The sequence below is a fragment of the Salvelinus sp. IW2-2015 genome, linkage group LG25, assembly GCF_002910315.2.
Source record: "Salvelinus sp. IW2-2015 linkage group LG25, ASM291031v2, whole genome shotgun sequence".
Taxonomy (NCBI): domain Eukaryota; kingdom Metazoa; phylum Chordata; class Actinopteri; order Salmoniformes; family Salmonidae; genus Salvelinus; species Salvelinus sp. IW2-2015.
In genome coordinates this window covers 21,287,707-21,309,701 of record NC_036865.1, presented here as the reverse complement: position 1 = coordinate 21,309,701, position 21,995 = coordinate 21,287,707, and the positions used below count along the sequence as shown (strand labels likewise).

The following is a 21,995-nucleotide window of genomic DNA, read 5'->3' as shown; positions in this document are numbered from 1 at the left end:
GTCTGCTCTATGAGGACAGGGAGAAGCCAACTGTCTCTCCCTGCAGAACCTCCTGCAAGAACCAACTACTCTGGGCAGGTACACCAGGATAAAACAGTTGTCACAGTACACAAGATTGGTACACAGGCAATCAAACCATATAAAGATGGCCTAACAATCACATAGTCTCACGTGTCAGACTCACACCACATACAACCCTTGTCAATGTATGCGATCACACTATACATTCCAGTCCAACAACAGTTAATTTTCTCAAACTTCCCGATAGCATCCTCTGTAATATTAAGAGGTGCTGGAGACAGATTTACACATTCTAGTCGGCACAAATGGAGGTGTCTTAAATAAAATAGCATGGAGGGTGCTATCATGCTGCCGAGGTGTTGAGAAACATACCTGGCCCTTGTGAAAACACCACCTAAACAACCTATTAGATAACTGGAGACTATCTTGGGAGATTGCAATGGGAAATAAACCCTCCACTATTTCCACTAATGCATGAAGCAAACAACTAAATCTACCTACAATAACTGAGAGTATTCAAGTTAAGCAGTGAAACACTGCTTTTCTTTTCTGAAATGCTCGTCTTTTCTGGTTAAGTGTTTCATTTAGCTGTCATGTAGCAGGTTCTGGTAGAATTACTGGGCGGCGGAGTGAATGGTGTTTGGGTTTAAGTGGCATCTGTATTCATTGGCAGTAAATAGAGGCCATATTGAAATGCGCGCGAACAGGCTGGACTCAATGAGTGACCGTCTGACATCGCCTCTAGAAACCACAAGCACTCTGTCTGGGATCAATGGAGGCATTAGTTGCACATAAATTGGGTCCATTTGATTCCAGCCTCAAGGGGGCTTCCTGCATTCTCTCTCTCTATCAAGGCTCTCGCTCTCTCTCTCGCTGTCTCGCTCTGTCTAACTCTCGCTCCTCTCTCTCTCTTTGTCTCGCTCTCTCTCTTCTTGCTCTCACTCTGTCTCACTCTCTCGCTCTCGTGCTCTTTTTCTCTCTCTCATGCTCGCGTTTTCTCTCGCTCCCACTCTGTTCTCACTCTCGTACTCTCTCTCTCCGATCTCTCTTGCTCTCGATCTGTTCTCACTCTCTGTTGCTCGGGTGCTCTCTCTCTCTGCTCTCGCTCTGTCTCTTACTCTCGCGCGTCTCATGCTCTCTCTCACTCTCTCTTCTCTTTCTCTCCCCTCTATTTCTATCCCCTCTGTCTGTCTCCCTCTTTCTCCCATTTTTATATCTCTTCATTTAGCTAAATGTTCTGTTCCCACTCTCTTCCCTTCTCAAAAAATGTGTAACACTAGAGTGGTAGTAGGTTTTCCAGCTGTATCATGAGCTTGGTATCCAGAGCTCCTCTCTCTATTTGTGGGAGCGATTATAAGACCAGGCATACCTGCTGGCTGCTCCATCACCCTATGAGAGTGGTATTGTTAGAGAATATCCATCTTCTGGTGATTTCAGTCCTATAATGTTGCCTTTTGAAGTAGAAAGAAGAATCGATATAAGTTTAAATATTAAGACATGTAAAAAACAGAACGTAAGCAGAATCCATGTGGATGAGGCAAGGTAGACCAACAAGACATGACTGGTACTGGGCCATTGCTGATCTTGTGAAGGCTACTGGACATGCACATGCGATAATCATACATAGACAACTCGGCCTGAACTTGTGAAGACCTTTGACAGGAACATTAGCTAATCAGTTATAGGCACCATTAGACCTGCAGTAGGATGTGCAGTGTCCCGCCACCAATAGAATCTATGCCCCAGGTTCTGAGACAATGGAAACTAAGCAAGACAACAGAGATTCATAAAGTGGAGTGACGATCTTTTGTAAGGGTAAGACTGTATAAAAGCCAAGTACTAAGAATGAGAGTCAGTTCTTCCATGGAATTGCTCGGCTTTTGCTACTATTTGTAATAAAGTCTATTTGAATTCACAAGCTCCGGTATCTGAGAAATATTTGATTCAATATTTCCACGGCAGTATCACGGAGTGGAATCAACAGCTCTCCTCTCTCCTCCAACGAGCCAGGAACAGATTGATGAGTTACTGTGTGTTCGTGTGTTTATAACCGCCACCACCAATCAGTACCATTGCTTTTGCTTTGATCTATTTGACAGTCACAGTTAGTCTTATAGGGGAGATGAAGATAGTTCAGAGGTTTCACTGTTGTCTTTCAGGTCCCGTCTGGCTGATTTCTTTGCCAACTGTTCAGTCTGAGCCACGCTCCCTCTCTGGCTGTCTAAGGAGAACTACGCTGACTGCCTGCTGTCCTACTCTGGCCTCATCGGTGAGTCTCTCCCTTGTTACTATTAGTCAACCTTCTCCTCACACACATTGATGGGTCTCACTATGGTCTTTCATTTTCTCACTGAATCCTCATACTGTCCCTGAATGGCTCTCCTTCCTGTTGTTATATCATGTGCCACAGAGTCCTCACTCCCCTCCTATCCTCTCTCCAAAGGGGTTATTCCACTGTCCCCATAGGATAAGCCTTTTTGGTTCTAGGGAGAACCCTTTTTTGGTTCCACTTTGAACCCTTTTGGGTTCCATGTAGAACTCTCTTTGGAAAGGCTCCTACATGGAACCAAAAGGATTCTACCTGGAACCAAAAAGGTTCAAATTGTTTATTTTCTAAGAGTAGTGCAGCACAACCCAACGTCACACCATTCATCCTGCCCCTCCACATCATTTCATGAAATTGCTCATTGTTCCAAAGGAAACCAGGAAAACAAGACTCATAGTTGCAAGACAATGCAGTAGAGCGAAAGAATGAGCGTGTGAAAGACAGGAGGTTGGTGGCACCTTAATTGGGAGAACGACCTCGTAGTAATGAATGGAGCAGAATAAGTGGAATGGTGTCAAATACATCAAACACATGGTTTCTATGTGTTTTGATGACATTCCATTTACTCTGTTCAGACATTATTATGAAGCCGTTCTCCCCTCAGCAGCCTCCTGTGGTGTGAAGAGACAAAGAGAGAGGGGATGTGGGGAGAAGATTGTCTCCTTATCTTCCCCTTCTCTCTGCTTCTGTGTGCTGAGGGAACCATCCTAGCTCAATCCACACATTTTCCTGACTAGCACAGCTGTTACAGATAGTCCACACAGCAACCAACAAAATGCCAATTCATTTTGCCGCAAAACAAAAAGGGCTTGTTTGGACGGACGCCAGTAGGGAACAATGTGTTAAGGAGCAAGAATCATGACTGTAGCTATTTAGTTTACTACAAAGCTGGAGAACCTAATTCTGCCCACTGCCTTTGGAATACTTCATATAGTCACTTTTGAAAATACTCCATTTATGTTTTCAGTGTTACTTGTTGATGAGAGATTGGATGAAAATAGAGCTGGAAGAAAGTTTTTGCATGAGTTTTGCATTACAAGATGGTTAGGTGCATGGGAGGCGGATCCTCTTTCACCATACCTCATAACCAGCCAATGACCAGCCAAGAATTACCAATAGGTCGTTCGCTCTTACCACAGAGGATACCATGTCTATAGCAAGCCAAATAGAACAAAAAAACTGTTATTTAAAGGCCCAGTGCAGTCAAATTCAATTTTTACTGTGATTTGCATAATATTGTAACAACAGCTGATTAAAACTAACATTGTTTAAACTACACACAGGACTTTCTAATTAGCAGTTTTGCATGGGCGGGAGTTTCGGCACTACAAAGAGAGTTCCAAATCTCACTGCCAATAACAGCTAGTTTTCAGTTTTTCCTCCCACTCAGACCACTTCAGACAGTCCTAGCTAAATTCTTACTATTTTTGTCCAATTTAATGGAAATCTATTACAGTAAGGTACTATAATTGTACCCGGAAATGATTTGATATGGATATAAAACAGCTGCATTGGGTAATATATTGTATTTCTTCCCCTCCCAACAGGTACCGTGATGACGCCCAACTACCTGCGCTCTCCTAAGATCAGTGTTGTCCCTAACGTGACTGCATGCAGCAGTGGCAATGGGCCCAAGGAGAATGTGACAAAGTTCCAAGAGTTCTTCACAGACAACAGCTGCCTCCGTGAGTGACTGACCGCGCATCTCCTGTCCTCTCCTCTCATCTTACATTCTCATACCATTTTCCTGTCTCCTCCCACTCTTTCATTGCGGGTCTCTCTAGACAATTATTCATCCCTCTCTCATTGTCCCTACCTTATCCTCCTCTCTCCCAAGTGATCTCCATTTCTCCTGTGGCTTTTTGGCGAAAATCAGAGAGAGAGGAGGAAGAAACAGAAACAATGATAAGGGTGGTGTGTGTGTTGTGTGTGTGTTGTGTGTGTGTGTGTGTGTGTGTGTGTTGTGTGTGTGTGTGTGTGTGTGTGTGGTGTGTGTGTGGTTGTGTGTGTGTGTGTGTGTGTGTGTGTGTGTGTGTGTGTGTGTGTGTGTGTGGTGTGTGTGTGTGTGTGTGTGTGTTGTGTGTGTGTCGTACGCACATTAAATACTAATAATGTTCTTGTGTGAGTGACTAGTTCCCCAGAGTAGCTTTCTGGATCAGCGATAGCCAGGGCCCAGTTTTTTCCAAAAGTGATTATCCGGATTTCGCCTATCGGATATGACTAAATGCATAGAAATAGAAATGAATAGAATGGTATCCCATTCAAGCCAATGATTTGTCTGTTCTATTTATAATTTTTCTATGCATTTAATCCTGTCTGATAGGCAAAAATCCAGATATACACTTTTTTTTTAACTGGGCCCTGGGCATTGTCTTCTAACTTGGTGGCCCTCCTCTCACATATCAGCAGCTTTAATTAACCCCCCCCCCCTGCCTCCCTCTCCATCTCACTCCTCCGCCACAGAAATTCCTTCTTTAATAATACAGCTCCTTCACTATCACAAGGTGCCAGCCCTCAGGAGATAGAAGATCCATGGCTTGTGGTGCCTGTCTTGTGCAATCACAGCTCAACTTCCTCTGCTGTGTTATTGGTATGGCATTGTCTCTCAGCCCTTTTTCAAAGCCAGTAGGATCCCCACTATAGTCACGCTCTCACCAACCCTATGGGGAGTTTGTTTTCACTGTATTATAGAGATAGTGTTATATATAACATTTTGTTCCCAATGTGACAATGTGCACGACACAGCACTATCACAACAGAGCAATTTCTTTAGGGAATTTCAGTGTCATTGAAATCTATTTGACCTACTGCTATTGAGAAGGATTTGGGTTTTAGCTTTGAGAAAGAAAGCCATTGGATAGAAGGACGGGTTGCCTCCCACAATGTCCCAATGGTCCAGCATACACATCTGCAATTAGCCCAACATGAGTTTGGCAGAGAGGGAAGGGAGGAGTGTGGCCATCCGTCCAGCATCATATCCATTCATTTCCTGAACGTAAACATTTCGCAAGTGAGTAGTTTGCATTCGCCATGACGTTGTGGTTACGGCTGACAACCACTGACTGGCTGTGGCTAAAATTAGCCTAAATATCTGCGTCCGCATTGTGTCTGCCAGTAACACAGTCCGCCTATGTCATGTTTCCGAGGGGATTATTTTGTCCCTACCCAAATCTTGATTTTTTGGGAGAGCTGTCTGTCTGAAGAGCACCTTCCCTGAATATTTGTTCTCCTGGCAAGAAAATCTGACATGATTCCCAGACCTAGTACCTGTCCTTAATAGGAGTACTTTGCTGTCACTACACGTCTCTGTGCTCCTCTAGACATCCAGGAAGAGCCTGTGAAGCTTGTCCGGGTTAAACTGTGTCCAACTCTCCCTCTATTCCATTTGACATTAATATTTTAGTAATTTAGCAGACGTCTTATACAGAGGGACTTACAGTTAATGCATTCATCTTAAGGTAGCTAGGTAGACAACCACGTATCACAGTCATAGTAAGTACAACTTTTCCTCAATAAAGCAGCTATCAGCAAAGTCAGTGCTAGTAAGAAAACAGATCACTTCCTGCAATTCTACACATTTGCCATGAGGGTGAAAGAAACATTTGCTGATTTTAAGCTCATTTCCTACATTTCTACACATTTTGCCAAGTGGCAGACAGAACCATTTTCAGTTTTGTAGCTAATCTCATGCTTTCTACACATTTTGCCAGGGCTTATGACCTCCAGGGAGTTCCCAACTGACGTGTTCATATGCTATCTGGGGTGCACCCCAAACGCCTGCGTGCCTGTTCAGTAATCCGGCCCTGAGTGCAAGTGTTGAGCATAGACTAAAGGTAGGGAGGTGCAGTTCCCCTTTCTGCTCCGTAGACAAGCACCAGGATCATGAAATGGATGTGAGCTTCAACTGGGAGCCAGTAGAGTGTGGAGGAGCGGGGTGACGTTGGAGAACTTGGAAAGGTTGAACAGCAGGCGGGAAGAGTTTTCTGGGTTTGATGGCACAAGCTAGCTACAAAACTGAAAATGGTTCTGTCTGCCACTTGGCAAAATGTGTAGAATTGCAGGAAGTGATCTGTTTTCTTACTAGCACTGACTTTGCTGATAGCTGCTTTCTTGAGGAAAAGTTGTACTTACTATGACTGTGATACGTGGTTGTCTTTCCTAGCTACCTTAAGATGAATGCATTAACTGTAAGTCCCTCTGTATAAGAACGTCTGCTAAATTACTAAAATATTAATGTCAAATGGAATAGAGGGAGAGTTGGACACAGTTTAACCCGGACAAGCTTCACAGGCTCTTCCTGGATGTCTAGAGGAACACAGAGACGTGTAGTGACAGCAAAGTACTCCTATTAAGGACAGTACTAGGTCTGGGAATCATGTCAGATTTTCTTGCCAGGAGAACAAATATTCAGGGAAGGTGCTCTTCAGACAGACAGCTCTCMCAAAAAATCAAGAGTTTGGGTAGGGACAAAATAATCCCCTCGGAAACATGACATAGGCGGACTGTGTTTACTGGCAGACACAATGCRGACGCAGATATTTAGGCWAATTTTAGCCACAGCCAGTCAGTGGTTGTCAGCCTGTAACACAAACGTCATGGCGAATGCAAACTACTCACTTGCGAAATGTTTACGTCAGGAAATGAATGGATATGATGCTGGACGGATGTCCACACTCCTCCCTTCCCTCTCTGCCAAACTCATGTTGGTCTAATTGCAGATGTRTATGCTGGACCATTGGGACATTGTGGGAGGCAACCCGTCTTTCTATCTCAATGGCTTTCTTTCTCAAAGCTAAAACCCAAATCCTTCTCAATAGCAGTAGGTCAAATAGATTTCAATGACACTGAAATTCCCCTAAAGAAATTGCTCTGTTGTGATAGTGCTGTGTCGTGCACATTGTCACATTGGGAACAAAATGTTATATATAACACTATCTCTATAATACAGTGAAAACAAACTTCCCCATAGGGTTGGTGAGAGCGTGACTATAGTGGGATCCTACTGGCTTTGAAAAGGGCTGAGAGACAATGCCATACCAATAACACAGCAGAGGAAGTTGAGCTGTGATTGCACAAAGACAGGCACCACAGCCATGGATCTGCTATCTCCTGAGGGCTGGGCACCTTGTGATAGTGAAGGAGCTGTATTATTAAAGAAGGAATTTCTGTGGCGGAGGAGTGATGGAGAGGGAGGCAGGGGGGGGGGGTTAATTAAAGCTGTCTGATATGTGAGAGGAGGCCACCAAGTTAGAAGACAATGCCCAGGGCCCAGTTAAAAAAAAAGTGAATATCTGGATTTTGCCTATCAGACAGGATTAAATGCATAGAAAAATTATGAAATAGAACAGACAAATCATTGGCTTGAATGGGATACCATTCTATTCATTTCTATTTCTATGCATTTAGTCATATCCGATAGGCGAAATCCGGATAATCACTTTTGAAAAACTGGGCCCTGGCTATCGCTGATCCAGAAAAGCTACTCTGGGGAACTAGTCACTCACACAAGAACATTATTAGTATTTAATGTGCGTACGAAAACAAAAACACACACACACACACACACACACACACACACACACACACACACACACACACACACACACACACACACACACACACACACACACACACACACACACACACACACCACACACACCACACACACACACACACACACACACACACACACACACACACACACACACACCCTTATCATTGTTTCTGTTTCTTCCTCCTCTCTCTCTGATTTTCGCCAAAAAGCTCACAGGAGAAATGGAACATCACTTGGGAGAGAGGGAGGATGAAGGTAGGGACAATGAGAGAGGGATGAATAATTGTCAGGAGACCCGCAATGAAAGAGTGGAGGAGACAGGAAAATGGTATGAGAATGAAGATGAGAGGAGAGGACAGGAGATGCGCGGTCAGTCACTCACGGAGGCAGCTGTTGTCTGTGAAGAACTCTGTGAATTTGTCACATTCCTCCTTGCCATTGCCACTGCTGCTGCAGTCACAGTAGGGGACAACACTGATCTTAGGAGAGCGCAGGTAGTTGGGCGTCATCACGGTACCTGTTGGGAGGGGGAAGAAATACAATATATTACCCAATGCAGCTGTTTTTATATCCATATCAAATCATTTCCGGGTAACAATTAAGTACCTTACTGTAATATATTTCCATTAAATTGGACAAAAATAGTAAGAATTTAGCTAGGACTGTCTGGAAGTGGTCTGAGTGGGGAGGGAAAAACTGAAAACTAGCTGTTATTGGCAGTGAGATTTGGAACTCTCTTTGTAGTGCCGAAACTCCCGCCCATGCAAAACTGCTRATTAGAAAGTCCTGTGTTAGTTTAAACAATGTTAGTTTAATCAGCTGTTGTACAATATTATGCAAATCACAGTAAAAATTGAATTTTGACTGCACTGGGCCTTTAAATAAAGTTTTTTTGTTCCATTTGGCTTGCTATAGACATGGTATCCTCTGTGGTAGAGCRACGACCTATTGGTATTCTTGGCTGGTCATTGGCTGGTTATGAGGTATGGTGAAAGAGGATCCGCCTCCCACTGCACCTAACCATCTTGTAATGCAAAACTCATGCAAAAACTTTCTTCCAGCTCTATTTTCATCCAATTCTCTCATCAACAAGTAACACTGAAAACATAATGGAGTATTTTCAAAAGTGACTATATGAAGTATTTCCAAAGGCAGTGGGCAGAATTAGGTTTCTCCAGCTTTGTAGTAAACTAAATAGCTACAGTCAGTGATTTCTTGCTCCCTTAACACATTGTTCCCCTACTGGCGTCCGTCCAAACAAGCCCTTTTTGTTTTGCGGCAAAATGAATTGGCATTTTGTTGGTTGCTGTGTGGACTATCTGTAACAGCTGTGCTAGTCAGGAAAATGTGATGGATTGAGCTAGGATGGTTCCCTCAGCACACAGAAGCAGAGAGAAGGGGAAGATAAAGGAGACAAATCTTCTCCCACATTCCCCCTCTCTCTTTGTCTCTTTCACACCACAGGAGGCTGCTGAGGGGAGAACGGCTCATAATAATGTCTGGAACAGAGTAAATGGAATGTCATCAAACACATAGAAACCATGTGTTTGATGTATTTGACACCATTCCACTTATTCTGCTCCATTCATTACTACGAGGTCGTTCTCCCCAATTAAGGTGCCACCAACCTCCTGTCTTTCACACGCTCATTCTTTCGCTCTACTGCATTGTCTGCAACTATGAGTCTTGGTTTCCTTGGTTTCCTYTGGAACAATGAGCTAATTTCATGAAATGATGTGGAGGGGCAGGATGAAGTGGTGTGACGTTGGGTTGTGCTGCACTACACTCTTAGAAAATAAACAATTTGAACCTTTTTGGTTCCAGGTAGAATCCTTTTGGTTCCATGTAGGACCCTTTCCAAAGAGAGTTCTACATGGAACCCAAAAGGGTTCWAAGTGGAACCAAAAAGGGTTCTCCCTAGAACCAAAAAKGCTTATCCTATGRGGACAGTGGAATAACCCCTTTGGAGAGAGGATAGGAGGTGAGTGAAGGGACTCTGTGACACATGACTATAACAACAGGAAGGAGAGCCATTCAGGGGACAGTATGAGGATTCAGTGAGAAAATGAAAGACCATAGTGAGACCCATCAATGTGTGTGAGGAAAGGTTGACTAATAGAAACAAGGGAGAGACTCACCGATGAGGCCAGAGTAGGACAGCAGGCAGTCAGCGTAGTTCTCCTTAAGACAGCCAGAGAGGGAGCGTGGCTCAGACTGACAGTTGGCAAAGAAATCAGCCAGACGGGACCTGAAAGACAACAGTGAAACCTCTGAACTATCTCATCTCCCCTATAAGACTAACTGTGACTGTCAAATAGACAAAGCAAAAGCAATGGTACTGATTGGTACGGTTTATAAACACACGMACACACACAGTACTCATCAATCTGTTCCTGGGCTCGTTGGAGGAGAGGGAGAGCTGTTGATTCCACTCCGTGATACTGTCGTGGAAATATTGAATCAAATATTTCTCAGATACCGGAGCTTGTGAATTCAAATAGACTTTATTACAAATAGTAGCAAAGCCAGCAAAATTCCATGGAAGAACTGACTCTCCATTCTTAGTACTTGGCTTTTATACAGTCTTACCCTTACAAAAGATCGTCACTCCACTTTATGAATCGTGTTGTCTTGCTTAGTTTCCATTCTCTTATTGTCTCAGACACTGGGGCATAGATTCTATTGGTGGCGGGACATGCACATTCCTACTGCAGGTCTAATGGTGCCTATAACTGATTAGCTAATGTTCCTGTCCAAAGGTCTTCACAAGTTCAGGCCGATGTTGTCTATGTATGATTATCGCATGTGCATGTCCAGTAGCCTTCACAAKATCAGCAATGGCCCAGACCAGTCATGTCTTGTTGGTCTACCTTGCCTCATCCACATGGATTCTGCTTACGTTCTGTTTTTTACATGTCTAATATTTAAACTTATATCGATTCTTCTTTCTACTTCAAAGAGAACATTATAGGGACTGAAAATCACCAGAAGACTGGATATTCTCTAACAATACCACTCTCATAGGGTGATGGAGCAGCCAGCAGGTATGCCTGGTCTTATAATCGCTCCCACAAATAGAGAGGAGCTCTGGATACCAAGCTCATGATACAGCTGGAAAACCTACTACCACCTAGTGTTACACATTTGTTGAGAAGGGGAAGAGAGTGGGAACAAGAACATTTAGCTAAATGAAGAGATATAAAATGGGAGAAAGAGGGAGACAGACAGAGGGAGATAGAAATAGAGGGAGAGAAAGAGAAGAGAGAGTGAGAGAGAGCATGAGAGCGCGCGAGAGTGAGACAGAGCGAGAGCAAGAGAGAGAGCACCCGAGCAACAGAGAGTGAGACAGATCGAGAGCAAGAGAGATCGAGAGAGAGAGAGTACGAGAGTGAGACAGAGTGGGAGCGAGAGAAAGCGAGCATGAGAGAGAGAAAAAGAGCACRAGAGCGAGAGAGTGAGACAGAGTGAGAGCAAGAGAGAGAGAGCGAGACAAAGAGAGAGAGAGAGCGAGAGTTAGACAGAGCGAGACAGCGAGAGAGAGAGCGAGAGCCTGATAGAGAGAGAGAATGCAGAGCCCTGAGGCTGGAATCCAAATGGACCCAATTTATTTGCACTAATGCCTCCATTTGATCCCAGACAGAGTGCTGTGGTTCTAGAGGCGATGTCAGACGTCACTCATTGAGTCCAGTCTGTTCCGCTGCATTTCAATATGGCCTCTATTACTGCCAATGAAACAGATGCCACTTAACCCAAACACATCCACTCCGCCGCCCAGTAATTCTAGCCAGAATACTGCTACATGACAGCTAAATGAAACACTTAACTCAGAAAAGACGAGCATTCAGAAAGAAAAGCAGTGTTTCACTGCTTAACTTGAATACTCTCAGTTATTGTAGGTAGATTTAGTGTTTGCTTCATGCATTAGTGAATAGTGATGGTTTATTTCCCATGCAATCTCCCAAGATAGTCTCCAGTTATCTTAATAGGTTTGTTTATGGTGTTTTTCACAGGGCCAGGTATGTTTCTCAACACCTCTGAAGGCATGATAGCACCCTCCATGCTATTTATTTAGACACCCCTCCATTTTGGTGCCGAGCTAGAATGTGTAATCTGTCTCCAGCACCTCTTAATATTACAGAGGATGCTATCGGGAAGGGTTTGAGAAAATTAACTGTTGTTGACTGGAATGTAGTTTTATCCATACATTGACAATGGTTGGTATGTGGTGTGAGTCTGACACGTGAGACTATGTGATTGTTAGCCATCTTATATGTTTGATGCCTGTGTACAATCTTGTGTACTGTGACAACTGTTTATCCTGGTGTACCTGCAGATGTAGTTGGTCTTGCAGGAGGTCTGCAGGGAGAGACAGTTGGGCTTCTCCCTGTCCTCATAGGAGCAGACTGGTACAATGGTTTGGCGCCGGCGCTCAGAGCAGGCCGACTGGTCGCCGGCTGGACAGGAACAGAACAGCATGCCGTAGCTGTGCTTGGGCGGGACCTTGTCGAAGAACTGYCGCAGGGCCTTGTGGCACTTGCGCTTGTTGCAGACCTCCGCAGTGGAGACGCGGCTGGTGCAGGGGCTGATGTAGGCCGAGCGGTACTTCTTACACGTGTCGTTCAGGTTGCAGGCCTTGGCCGCGTTCAGACAGTTGTTCTCCCTCGTCACCGCGGGCTCGCCTGTCATAAAAAGGACAACAGGGTTAGTTAATTTTCCATCATCTCTGGATTGGTAAACTCTTTTTATAATATGAACAGGAGTGCTAGAGAGAGTTAAGCATCACGTGACTAAACTTATACTGGAGTGGATGGAAAATTAAGCGATGTACAGTAAATAATGTATTAATAATAATAATAATAATTAATCATTTAGGARCCTTGCCAACTGTATATTAATCTCTTCCTGGCCGCTGCTGATTGATAGCAAGGAGCCCATTTACTGCTACCCTGTTTCTAGCCCTAAATCAAACAGTGCCCCTCCTCTCCACAGCCTTTAAAGCAAAACAAATATGCAGCTCTCCCGAACTTCAGAGTCATCAAAGCATCCGGCACCACGGCCTGCTCATCTGTCAGGTCTCGCTAATTGCCAGCTTTCTTACAGATGCCACGTTAATTACCGTTTCGACATACTTTTTTGGGAAAATGGAGCAATAACAGCATTTCTCTTTAATGAGCGGCAATTAAAAATAGGAGCGGTTGGTTGGTAGAATCCGGCTTGGGATGAGCGGTGCGTGTCGTGCTCCGAAAATAGTGTTAATAAGATTCAACACGTCTCTTGATGAGGACAGTGGATGGTCCAGTGGTTTCTCCATGGTAACAGAGGTGGTGTTATACCAAACTAAGAGGCAGCTTTTACACTCTGCTCCTAGGGGTTGTCACAACTCTGCTCTACAGGGGTGTCACACTCGTGTCATCGAGGACCACAGTGTCTGCTAGTTTTCAGGCTTGTATGCGCTTGCCACCAGCAGCAACACCCATAAACCAAGAGGGAGTAAGACTCTCGGACACTTTGATTTCATTTGATAACCTTAGCTCCAGGAAAGAGAGAAAACTGCTGGATACTAAAGCCTGTGAAGACTAGAGTAGAATACCCGCTCCTCAGTCAAGACACTAACACACTGCTGTAGACAGGAAGTGTCTTTTCTAAAGGTCGTAGATGTGCAGTCAGGGTACCGGGCCGGTCCCTGCGGCCAATCCCAGATGACTGGCCGGGCTGGTCTGCCAGCCGGGGCTTACGGTGACCTTTCACTGAAATCTGAAAGTTTTCCTTCACTCTGTCTGTCTGTGCTGCTCTCTTCTACTCTGCTCAATGACCAGACACATGAACTCTTTCTGGAAATAAGTACTCTACAGCTGCCTGGGAGCTGCCTCTCCTGTTGGCCCTGAAGTCTGTCTGTCAGTCAGTCACAGTCTGTCAGTCTATCAGTCAGTCAGTCTGTCCATCTGTCTGTCACTGGCCATAACAGCTCACCCCAGTCAGCCAGACACCACCCAAATGAGGACAGCCCTGACCAGACCTTCACCCCCTCCTGTGTCCCCAAAAGGGCATTTCCCCTCAGGGCCCAATGGCAAAAACCAGAGCTCTGGGGCAAGAGATCTGTATCTGTGTCAACAGGCTCAATGTTTATCTGTGTGAGCATGTGAGTATGTATACTGTATTAGTATGTGTGGGCATGTGCGTGTGTGTGTCGCATTTGTGGTACGGTGTGTATGTGCGTATGTGGGTGTCATGTGCCATGCAGCTGTCCAGTCACCCAGCCGTCTGTCTCCTCCCTCCCACAGAGGTAGACTGCAGTGTGTCGAGATCCTCTCCTCATCCCTCCCTGCGGCTCCTCCAATGTCAGAGAACACATCTGCTGAACCCCAAGTGTCTTGCTGGCAGATGGCACTGTCTCTCAAGCAAACATGCACACTCAATACGCAGACCCTAAAAATCCTCACACCCTAAAAATCCTCACACCCTAAAAAGCCCTCCTGCACATGCTCTCCTTCCCTCCCTCCCGTCTGTCTCTTATACACATCTAGATGTGTATAAGAGACAGGGTCTCTTCATAGGGAGCTGGAGCACCCCAGCAGCTCTTGTTTCCGATACAGCCTCAAATTGATTATCATGTCACCTGTTACCTCCAACCCCCTCCCTAATTTCAATTACCACGGGACTTTAGGTAGAGTAATGACCTCTGCCTCCTCCTCCAATCCACAGGAYAAGAAAACAAGGCAGAATATTTGGGGGATGATCCCTCTGGAGAGATTGTTATGGATAATGGACTTGCCAAAATATCTTTGTCATCTTTAATTGTCTCTTYATGATCGTTATCCTATCTGTGTATTTTCACAGAGTTACTGGTGTAACTCTCTGACACCAACCAGTTAAATACAGTGTGACATTTCCAATCATATTCTGATTAACATCTCTCATTTTTTTCTCTCACCTTATATCCACATCTGCATTGAAGAGAGAGGACTGACTAAATGGTAAGCAGTAGGTGGGGTTAATCACAAATCCACAAGGAGCCTTACTCTACATTCTTAGAAGAAAAGGTGCTRTCTAGAACCTTAAAGGATTCTTCGGCTGTCCYCATAGGAGAACCCTTTGAATATAACTTTCCACAGAGGGTTCTACATGGAACCAAAAAGGGTTCTCCTATGGGGACAGCCGCAGAACCCTTTTGGATCCTGTTTTTCTAYGTGTAGCTTGCCAGGTTTGGCAGACTGTGAGTCCCATCCCTCTAACACCTTAATGGAGGGRCTTGATTAAACCAAGGCTTCAACCTACGTACAGTAGACTGTAATTACACCTTCCATATGGATAGTATACCTTTTCACCTGTACAGCCTTGACCTCCCTCCATATAACCTGCATCTCAGTGGGCGTGCCAGCCCTGATGCGGGTGACTGGCAATATAACCTGAGGGTAAATAATCGGCTGATCGATAGATAATGATGTGTCTGAACAGAAGGGAGCCATTAAAAAACAAATTCCCACACAAATCCTGTATGCGTCCCCATCTGCTAGCTTTGGGGAACAGTTTGCTGTAGAGACACAGGGGCTCAAGGTGAATTAATATCAGTCACAGATAGTGCTGAATCACTCAAGCGTAGAGGGCATGCAGAAAGTTATCAAATCAAATCAAAGTTTATTGGTTGCGTACACAGTTTTGCAGATGTTATTACATGTGCAGAAAAATGCTTGTGTTTCTAGCTCCGACAGTGCAGCAATACTTAGCAATACAAAACAATAAACTAATAATACAAAAAGTAAAAAGAAAGAAATTATGAAATTTCAGAATGAGCAATGTCTGAGTCAGTCCCGAATATATACAGTATATACACTGGGTGTACAAAACATTAAGAACACCTTCCTAATATTGAGTTGCACCCCTGCTCTGTTGCCCTCAGAACAGCCTTAATTCGTTGGGGCATGGACTTTTTGGGTGTTCTTCAACCATTCTTGAAACACACAGGAAACTGTTGAGCAGGAAAACTCAGCAGCGTTGCAGTTCTTGACCCACTCAAACCGGTGCGCCTGGCACCTGCTACCATACTCCCCGTTCAAAGACACATTTTTTGTCTTGCCCATTCACCCTCTGAATGGAACACATACACAATCCATGTCTCAATTGTCTCAAGGATTAAAAATCCTTCTTTAACCTGTCTCCTCCCCTTCATTTACACTGATTGAAGTGACATCAATACGGGATCATAGCTTTAACCTGGATTAACCTGGTCAGTTTACATCATAGAAAGAGCATAATGTTTTGTATACTCAGTGTACAGTGCATTCGGAAAGTATTCAGACCACTTTACTTTTTCCACATTTTGTTGCGTTACAGCCTTATTTGAAAATATATAGTTTTTTTCGCCTAATCAATCTACACACAATACAAATCAAATCAAATTGTATTAGTTACATGGGCCGAATACAACAGGTAGTTAAAAAAACRATGTAGTTAAAAGAAATRCGTATAAGAAATAAAAGTAACAAGCAATTRAAGAGCAGCAGTAAAATAACAATAGTGAGACTATATACGGGGGCTACCGGTACAGAGTCAATGTGCAGGGGCACCGGTTAGTTGAGGTAATATGTACATTTAAGTAGAGTTMTTAAGTGACTATGCATAGATGATAACAACAGAGAGTAGCAGCGGTGTAAAAGAGGGGGAGGGCAATGCAAATAGTCTGGGTAGCCATTTGATTAGATGTTCAGGAGTCTTATGGCTTGGAGGTAGAAGCTGTTTAGCGGCCTCTTGCGACCTAGACTTGGCGCTCCCGTACCGCTTGCCGTGCGGTAGCAGAGAGAACAGTCTATGACTAGGGTGGCTGGAGTCTTTGACAATTTTTAGTGCCTTCCTCTGACACCGCCTGGTATAGAGGTMTTGGATGGCAGGAAGCTTGGCCCCAGTGATGCRCTGGGCCRTTCGCACTACCCTCTGTAGTGCCTTGYGGTCGGAGGCCGAGCAGTTGCCRTACCAGGCAGTGATGCAACCAGTCAGGATGCTCTCGATGGTGCAGCTGTAGAATCTTTTGAGGATCTGAGGACCCATGCCAAATCTTTTCAGTCTCCTGAGGGGGAATAGGTTTTGTCGTGCCCTCTTTACGACTGTCTTGGTGTGTTGAACCATGTTAGTTTGTTAGTGATGTGGACACCAAGAACTTGAAGCACTCAACCTGCTCCACTGCAGCCCCGTCGATGAGAATGGGGGCTTGCTCGGTCCTCTTTTTCCTGTAATCCACAATTATCTCCTTTGTCTTGATCATGTTGAGGGAGAGGTTGTTGTCCTGGCACCACCAGGCCAGGTCTCTGACCTCTTCCCTATAGGCTATCTCGTCGTTGTCGGTGATCAGGCCATACCCCATAATGACAAAGCAAGGTTTTTAGACATTTTTGCAAATGTATATATAAAAAATGCAATATTACATTTACATAAGTATTCAGACCCTTTACACAGTACTTTGTTAAAGCACCTTTGGCAGCGATTACAGCTTTGAGTCTTCTTGGGTATGATGCTACAAGCTTGGCACACCTGTTTTTGGGGAGTTTCTCCCATTCATCGCTGGAGATCCTCTCAAGCTCTGTCAGGTTGGATGGGGACCGTTGCTGCACAGCAATTTTCAGGTCTCTCCATTCAGTAGATGTAGATGTTCTAGTCAAATCAAATCCAATTGTATTGGTCACATACACATATTTAGCAGATGTTATTGCGGGTGTAGCGAAATGCTTGTGTTCCTAGCTCCAACAGTGCAGTAGTATCTAACAATTCACAACAATACACACATTTGAAGATAAAATAATGGAATATAGAAATATATAAATATTAGGACRAGCAATGTCGAAGTGGCATTGACTAAAATACAGTAGAATAGAATACAGTATATACATATGAGATTAGTAAAGCAGTATGTAAACATTATTAAAGTGGCCAGTGATTCCATGTCTATGAATATAAAGCAGCAGCCTCTAAGGTGCAGGGTTGAGTAGCCGRGTGGTAGCCGGCTAGTGATGGCTATTTAACAGTCTGATGGCTTTGAGATAGAAGCTGTTTTTCAGTCTCTCTGTCCCAGCTTTGATGCACCTGTACTGACCTCGCCTTCTGGATGATAGTGGGGTGAACAGGCCGTGGCTCGGATGGTTGATGTCCTTGATGATCTTTTTGGCCTTCCATTAGCGAGAAATATACTCGGAAGCGGTGCCCTCCTCCTGAGTCTGACTAGAAGTCCAATCCGAATACCTCTTCTCCGCCGGCAACATCTTGGAGCAGCCTCTGGGATAAGTTTAATTGCCCTGGGGGGTACAAACAAATGATCCAATTCGGGAAAGTCGTATTCCTGGTCGTAATGCTGGTGAGTTACCGCTGCTCTGATATCCAAAAGTTATTTCCGGCTGTAATGTCATAACACAAAAAACGTTTTGAGCTAATAATGTAACAAATAATAAGTTGCTTAGGAGATAGAAAGCAGAGCTGCCATGTCTGTCGGCGCCATCTTGAGTAGCGGCTCTGCTGGGCCACTCAAGACATACAGAGACTTGTCCTGAAGCCACTCCTGCGTTATCTTAGCTGTGTGCTTAGGGTCGTGTCTGTTGGAAGGTAACCTGTTGGAAGGAGAACCCAGTCTGGGGTCCTGAGCGCTCTGGAGCAGAATTTTCATCAAGATCTTTCTGTACTTGCTCCGTTCATCTTTCCCTCGATCCTGACTAGTCTCCCAGTCCCTTGCTGCTGAAAAACATCCCACAGCATGATGCTCCACCACCATGCTTCACAGGTAGGGTTTCCAGGTTTCCTCCAGAAGTGACGGTTGACATTCAGGCCAAAGAGTTCAATCTTGGTTTCTTCAGACCAGAGAATCTTGTTTCTCAATGTCTGAGAGGCCTTTGGGTACCTTTTGGCAAACTCCAAATGGGCTGTCATGCGTCTTTTATTGAGTTGTGACATCCGTCTGATCACTCTACCATAAAAGCCCGATGGTGGAGTGCGGCAGAGATGGTTGGGTTCTGGAGGGTTCTCCCATCTCCGCAGAGGATCTCTGGAGCTCTGTCAGAGTGACCATCGGGTTCTTGGTCACTTCCCTGACCAAGGTCCTTCTCCCCCAATTGCTCAGGTTGGCCGGACGGCCAGCTCTAGGAAGAGCTTGGTGGTTCCAAACTTCTTCCATTTAAGAATGATGGAGGCTAACTGTGTTCTTTGGGACCTTCAATGCTGCAGAATTGTTTTGGGTACCCTTCCCCACAATCCTGTCTCGGAGCTCTACGGACAATTCCTTCGACCTCCCGGCTTGGTTTTTGCTCTGACATGCTCTGTCAACTGAAGGAACTTATATAGACAGRTGTGAGCCTTACCAARTCATGTCCAATCAATTGAATTGACCACAAGTGGACTCCAATCAAGTGATAGWAACATCTCAAGKATGATCAATAGAAACAGGATGCACCTGAGCTCAATTTCGAGTCTCATAGCAAAGGGTCTGAATACTTATGTAATTAAGGTATTTCTGTTTTTGTTTTCCAAACAACAATTTTTGCCTCGTCATTATGGGGTATTGTGTGTAGATTGATGAGGGAAAAAACTATTTAATCCATTTCAGTATAAGGCTGTAAAGTAACAAAATGTGTAAAAAGGGAAGGGGTCTGAATACTTTCTGAATGCACTGTACATGGACAGTACGCACAGTACATGAATATAATAGAAATGGTGTGTACAGCAGTAGTTATATAGGATTATCCTTGACTAGAATACAGTATATACATATGAAGTGGGTAAAATAGTATGTCAACATTGTTAAAGTGACCAGTGTTCAATGACTATGTACGTAGGGCAGCAGTCTCTAAGATGCAGGCTACACACTGATGATCTGGTATTATTGGATGCAAGAAGTAAAGAGAGTTTTTCAGGTGCTTGATCGAGTATCAACTGAGTGGTTCTAGTCCATTGTGGGCAGGCAGTGAATGACGAAGGAGGAGGTTGTTGAGCTAGGGAATCATATGATGGGATGTATTGAGTGTCCAAAGCAAGGAGTCAACTGAGATTGTAGGGATTAGTGTCAGGGTCATTCATTAGTCATTGAGATGAGTATTGACATTGCCGCAGTAACCTAGTGTCATGGGGCTGAGTCGGTGAKGAAGGGTCTCACTGGAGTTTCCTGAAGATCTGGTAAATTATAAGGGGTTTTGGTCATCTATGAACAGGTGAAGATCTTGGCCATGTTCTGTTATAATCTCCACCCGGCACAGCCAGAAGAGGCCTGGCCACCCCTCATAGCCTGGTTCCTCTCTAGGTTTCKTCCTAGGTTYYGGCCTTTCTAGGGAGTTTTTCCTAGCCACCGTGCTTCTACACCTGCATTGCTTGCTGTTTGGGGTTTTAGGTTGGGTTTCTGTACAGCACTTTGTGACATCAGCTGATGTAMGAAGGGCTTTATAAATAAATKTGATTGATTGTTTGGTTTTGCTGTATGAAAGACAGTATGATGTCTGTGGCATCGCTGTGATGGATTTTAATGGGTTGTACACTGCTGTGATAATTTGCGGTGAGTCATGTGCATACTGGTAGTCACTAAAATGAGTGTGAAGATGTGTGATGAACTTCTAAATGGGTGTGAGGAGACGTCAGCTATGATGATTTGTGATCGGTTTCATCAATGTTGCGGTTCATGGTGCAGTATTCAATGCAGTGGTAATTATAAAGCGTCTACTCAGTCTCTTCTTGATTATCATTGCTTTGAGTTAGTCTACTCGCCACTTTAATGGTCTCCAACTGAAAGTGCCTGACAAGCAGAAATGAATGAGAGGAGGAGTGGGACGGAAGAGAGGAAGCCCCCAGATTTACTCATCTATTTCTTTCCTTCTTCTGCCATGCTTATTAAACTCCCTGTTTCTCCTGACTGTGTCCCAGTGCAATAAACCCACATGGCAGGGCAGCAAATATGATAACTTACAAACCCTGTAATGGATCCCTGCAGTACTCTCTCTCTCTCTCTCTCTCTCTCTCTCTCTCTCTCTCTCTCTCTCTCTCTCTCTCTCTCTCTCTCTCTATCTCTCTATCTCTTTTCTCTCTATATTATACAGTATATACTGTATAAAGGACTGGTGCAACTTCACAAAATAGATGCATCATGAGGAAGGAAAATTATGTGGATATATTAACGCAACATCTCAAGACATCAGTTAGGAAGTTAAGCTTGGTCGCAAATGGGTCTTCCAAATGGACAACTGACCACAACCATACTTCCAAAGTTGTGTGCAAATTGGCTTAAGGACAACAAGTCAAGGTATTGGAGTGGCCATCACAAAGCCCCAGAGGTGTGGACTCGAGTCACATGACTTGGACTCGAGTCAGACTCAAGTCACAAATATGGTGACTTGCAACTCGACTTTGACTTTAACACCAATGACTCGTGACTTAACTTGGACTTGAGCCTTTGACTCGAACTGACTTTGATACCCTCCCCCAAGTTCCAAATAATAAAAATATTATGCTATTAAAAAAATGTGCAGCGCATCAACTCTTCATTTAACGGATTACAGTTTGAATCGACAGCAGCCAATCAATGACATAGTTAGCCATTGTAACACACACAAGAGAGTGTGTGTGTGTGTTAAGGTTGGGCAAATTGTGTAAAGCCTACATCGGCCGATTGCGCCCCATAAGTGATCCTTGATAGTCAATCGCAATGGGGGGGAGTCTTTCTTATGGCTACCCGTGTTATTTTCCATGGAAATATAACGTTTATTTGGAAAGTAATAATATATACATTTTAAAAGCATTCATGATTTGTGTAAATGTAATATACTAACTATTACTCTTGTTAAAAAATATGAAAATGGTATTACATTTGGTGAAGAGCACATTATGACTTGTTTAGACTTGAAACTCAAAGTTTAGAACTTGAGACTTGACTTGAGACTTGCCTGTCTTGACTTGGGACTTGACTTGCGACTTGAGTGCTAAGACTTGAGACTTACTTGTGACTTGTAAACACAATGACTTGGTCCCACCTTGGCAAAGCCCTGACCTCAATCATAATAGAACATTTGTGGGGCAGAATGAAAAAGCATGTGCGAGCAAGGAAGGCCTACAAACCTGTCTCAAGTTTTACACCCAGCT

General features: G+C 44.2%; 1 protein-coding gene across 1 annotated transcript in view; it reads right to left on the bottom strand.

Annotated features, from left to right (window-relative positions):
• LOC111951843 (GDNF family receptor alpha-1) overlaps positions 1 to 21,995 on the bottom strand; it is a 114,990-nt gene that overhangs the window by 14,243 nt on the left and 78,752 nt on the right. Inside the window, exons 4-6 of the mRNA XM_023970088.2 lie at positions 12,229 to 12,580; positions 10,040 to 10,149; positions 8,284 to 8,418 (exon numbers count right to left, since the gene is read on the bottom strand). Coding sequence (XP_023825856.1) covers positions 8,284 to 8,418; positions 10,040 to 10,149; positions 12,229 to 12,580 — 597 coding nt within the window. The remainder of the gene's footprint in view (positions 1 to 8,283; positions 8,419 to 10,039; positions 10,150 to 12,228; positions 12,581 to 21,995) is intronic.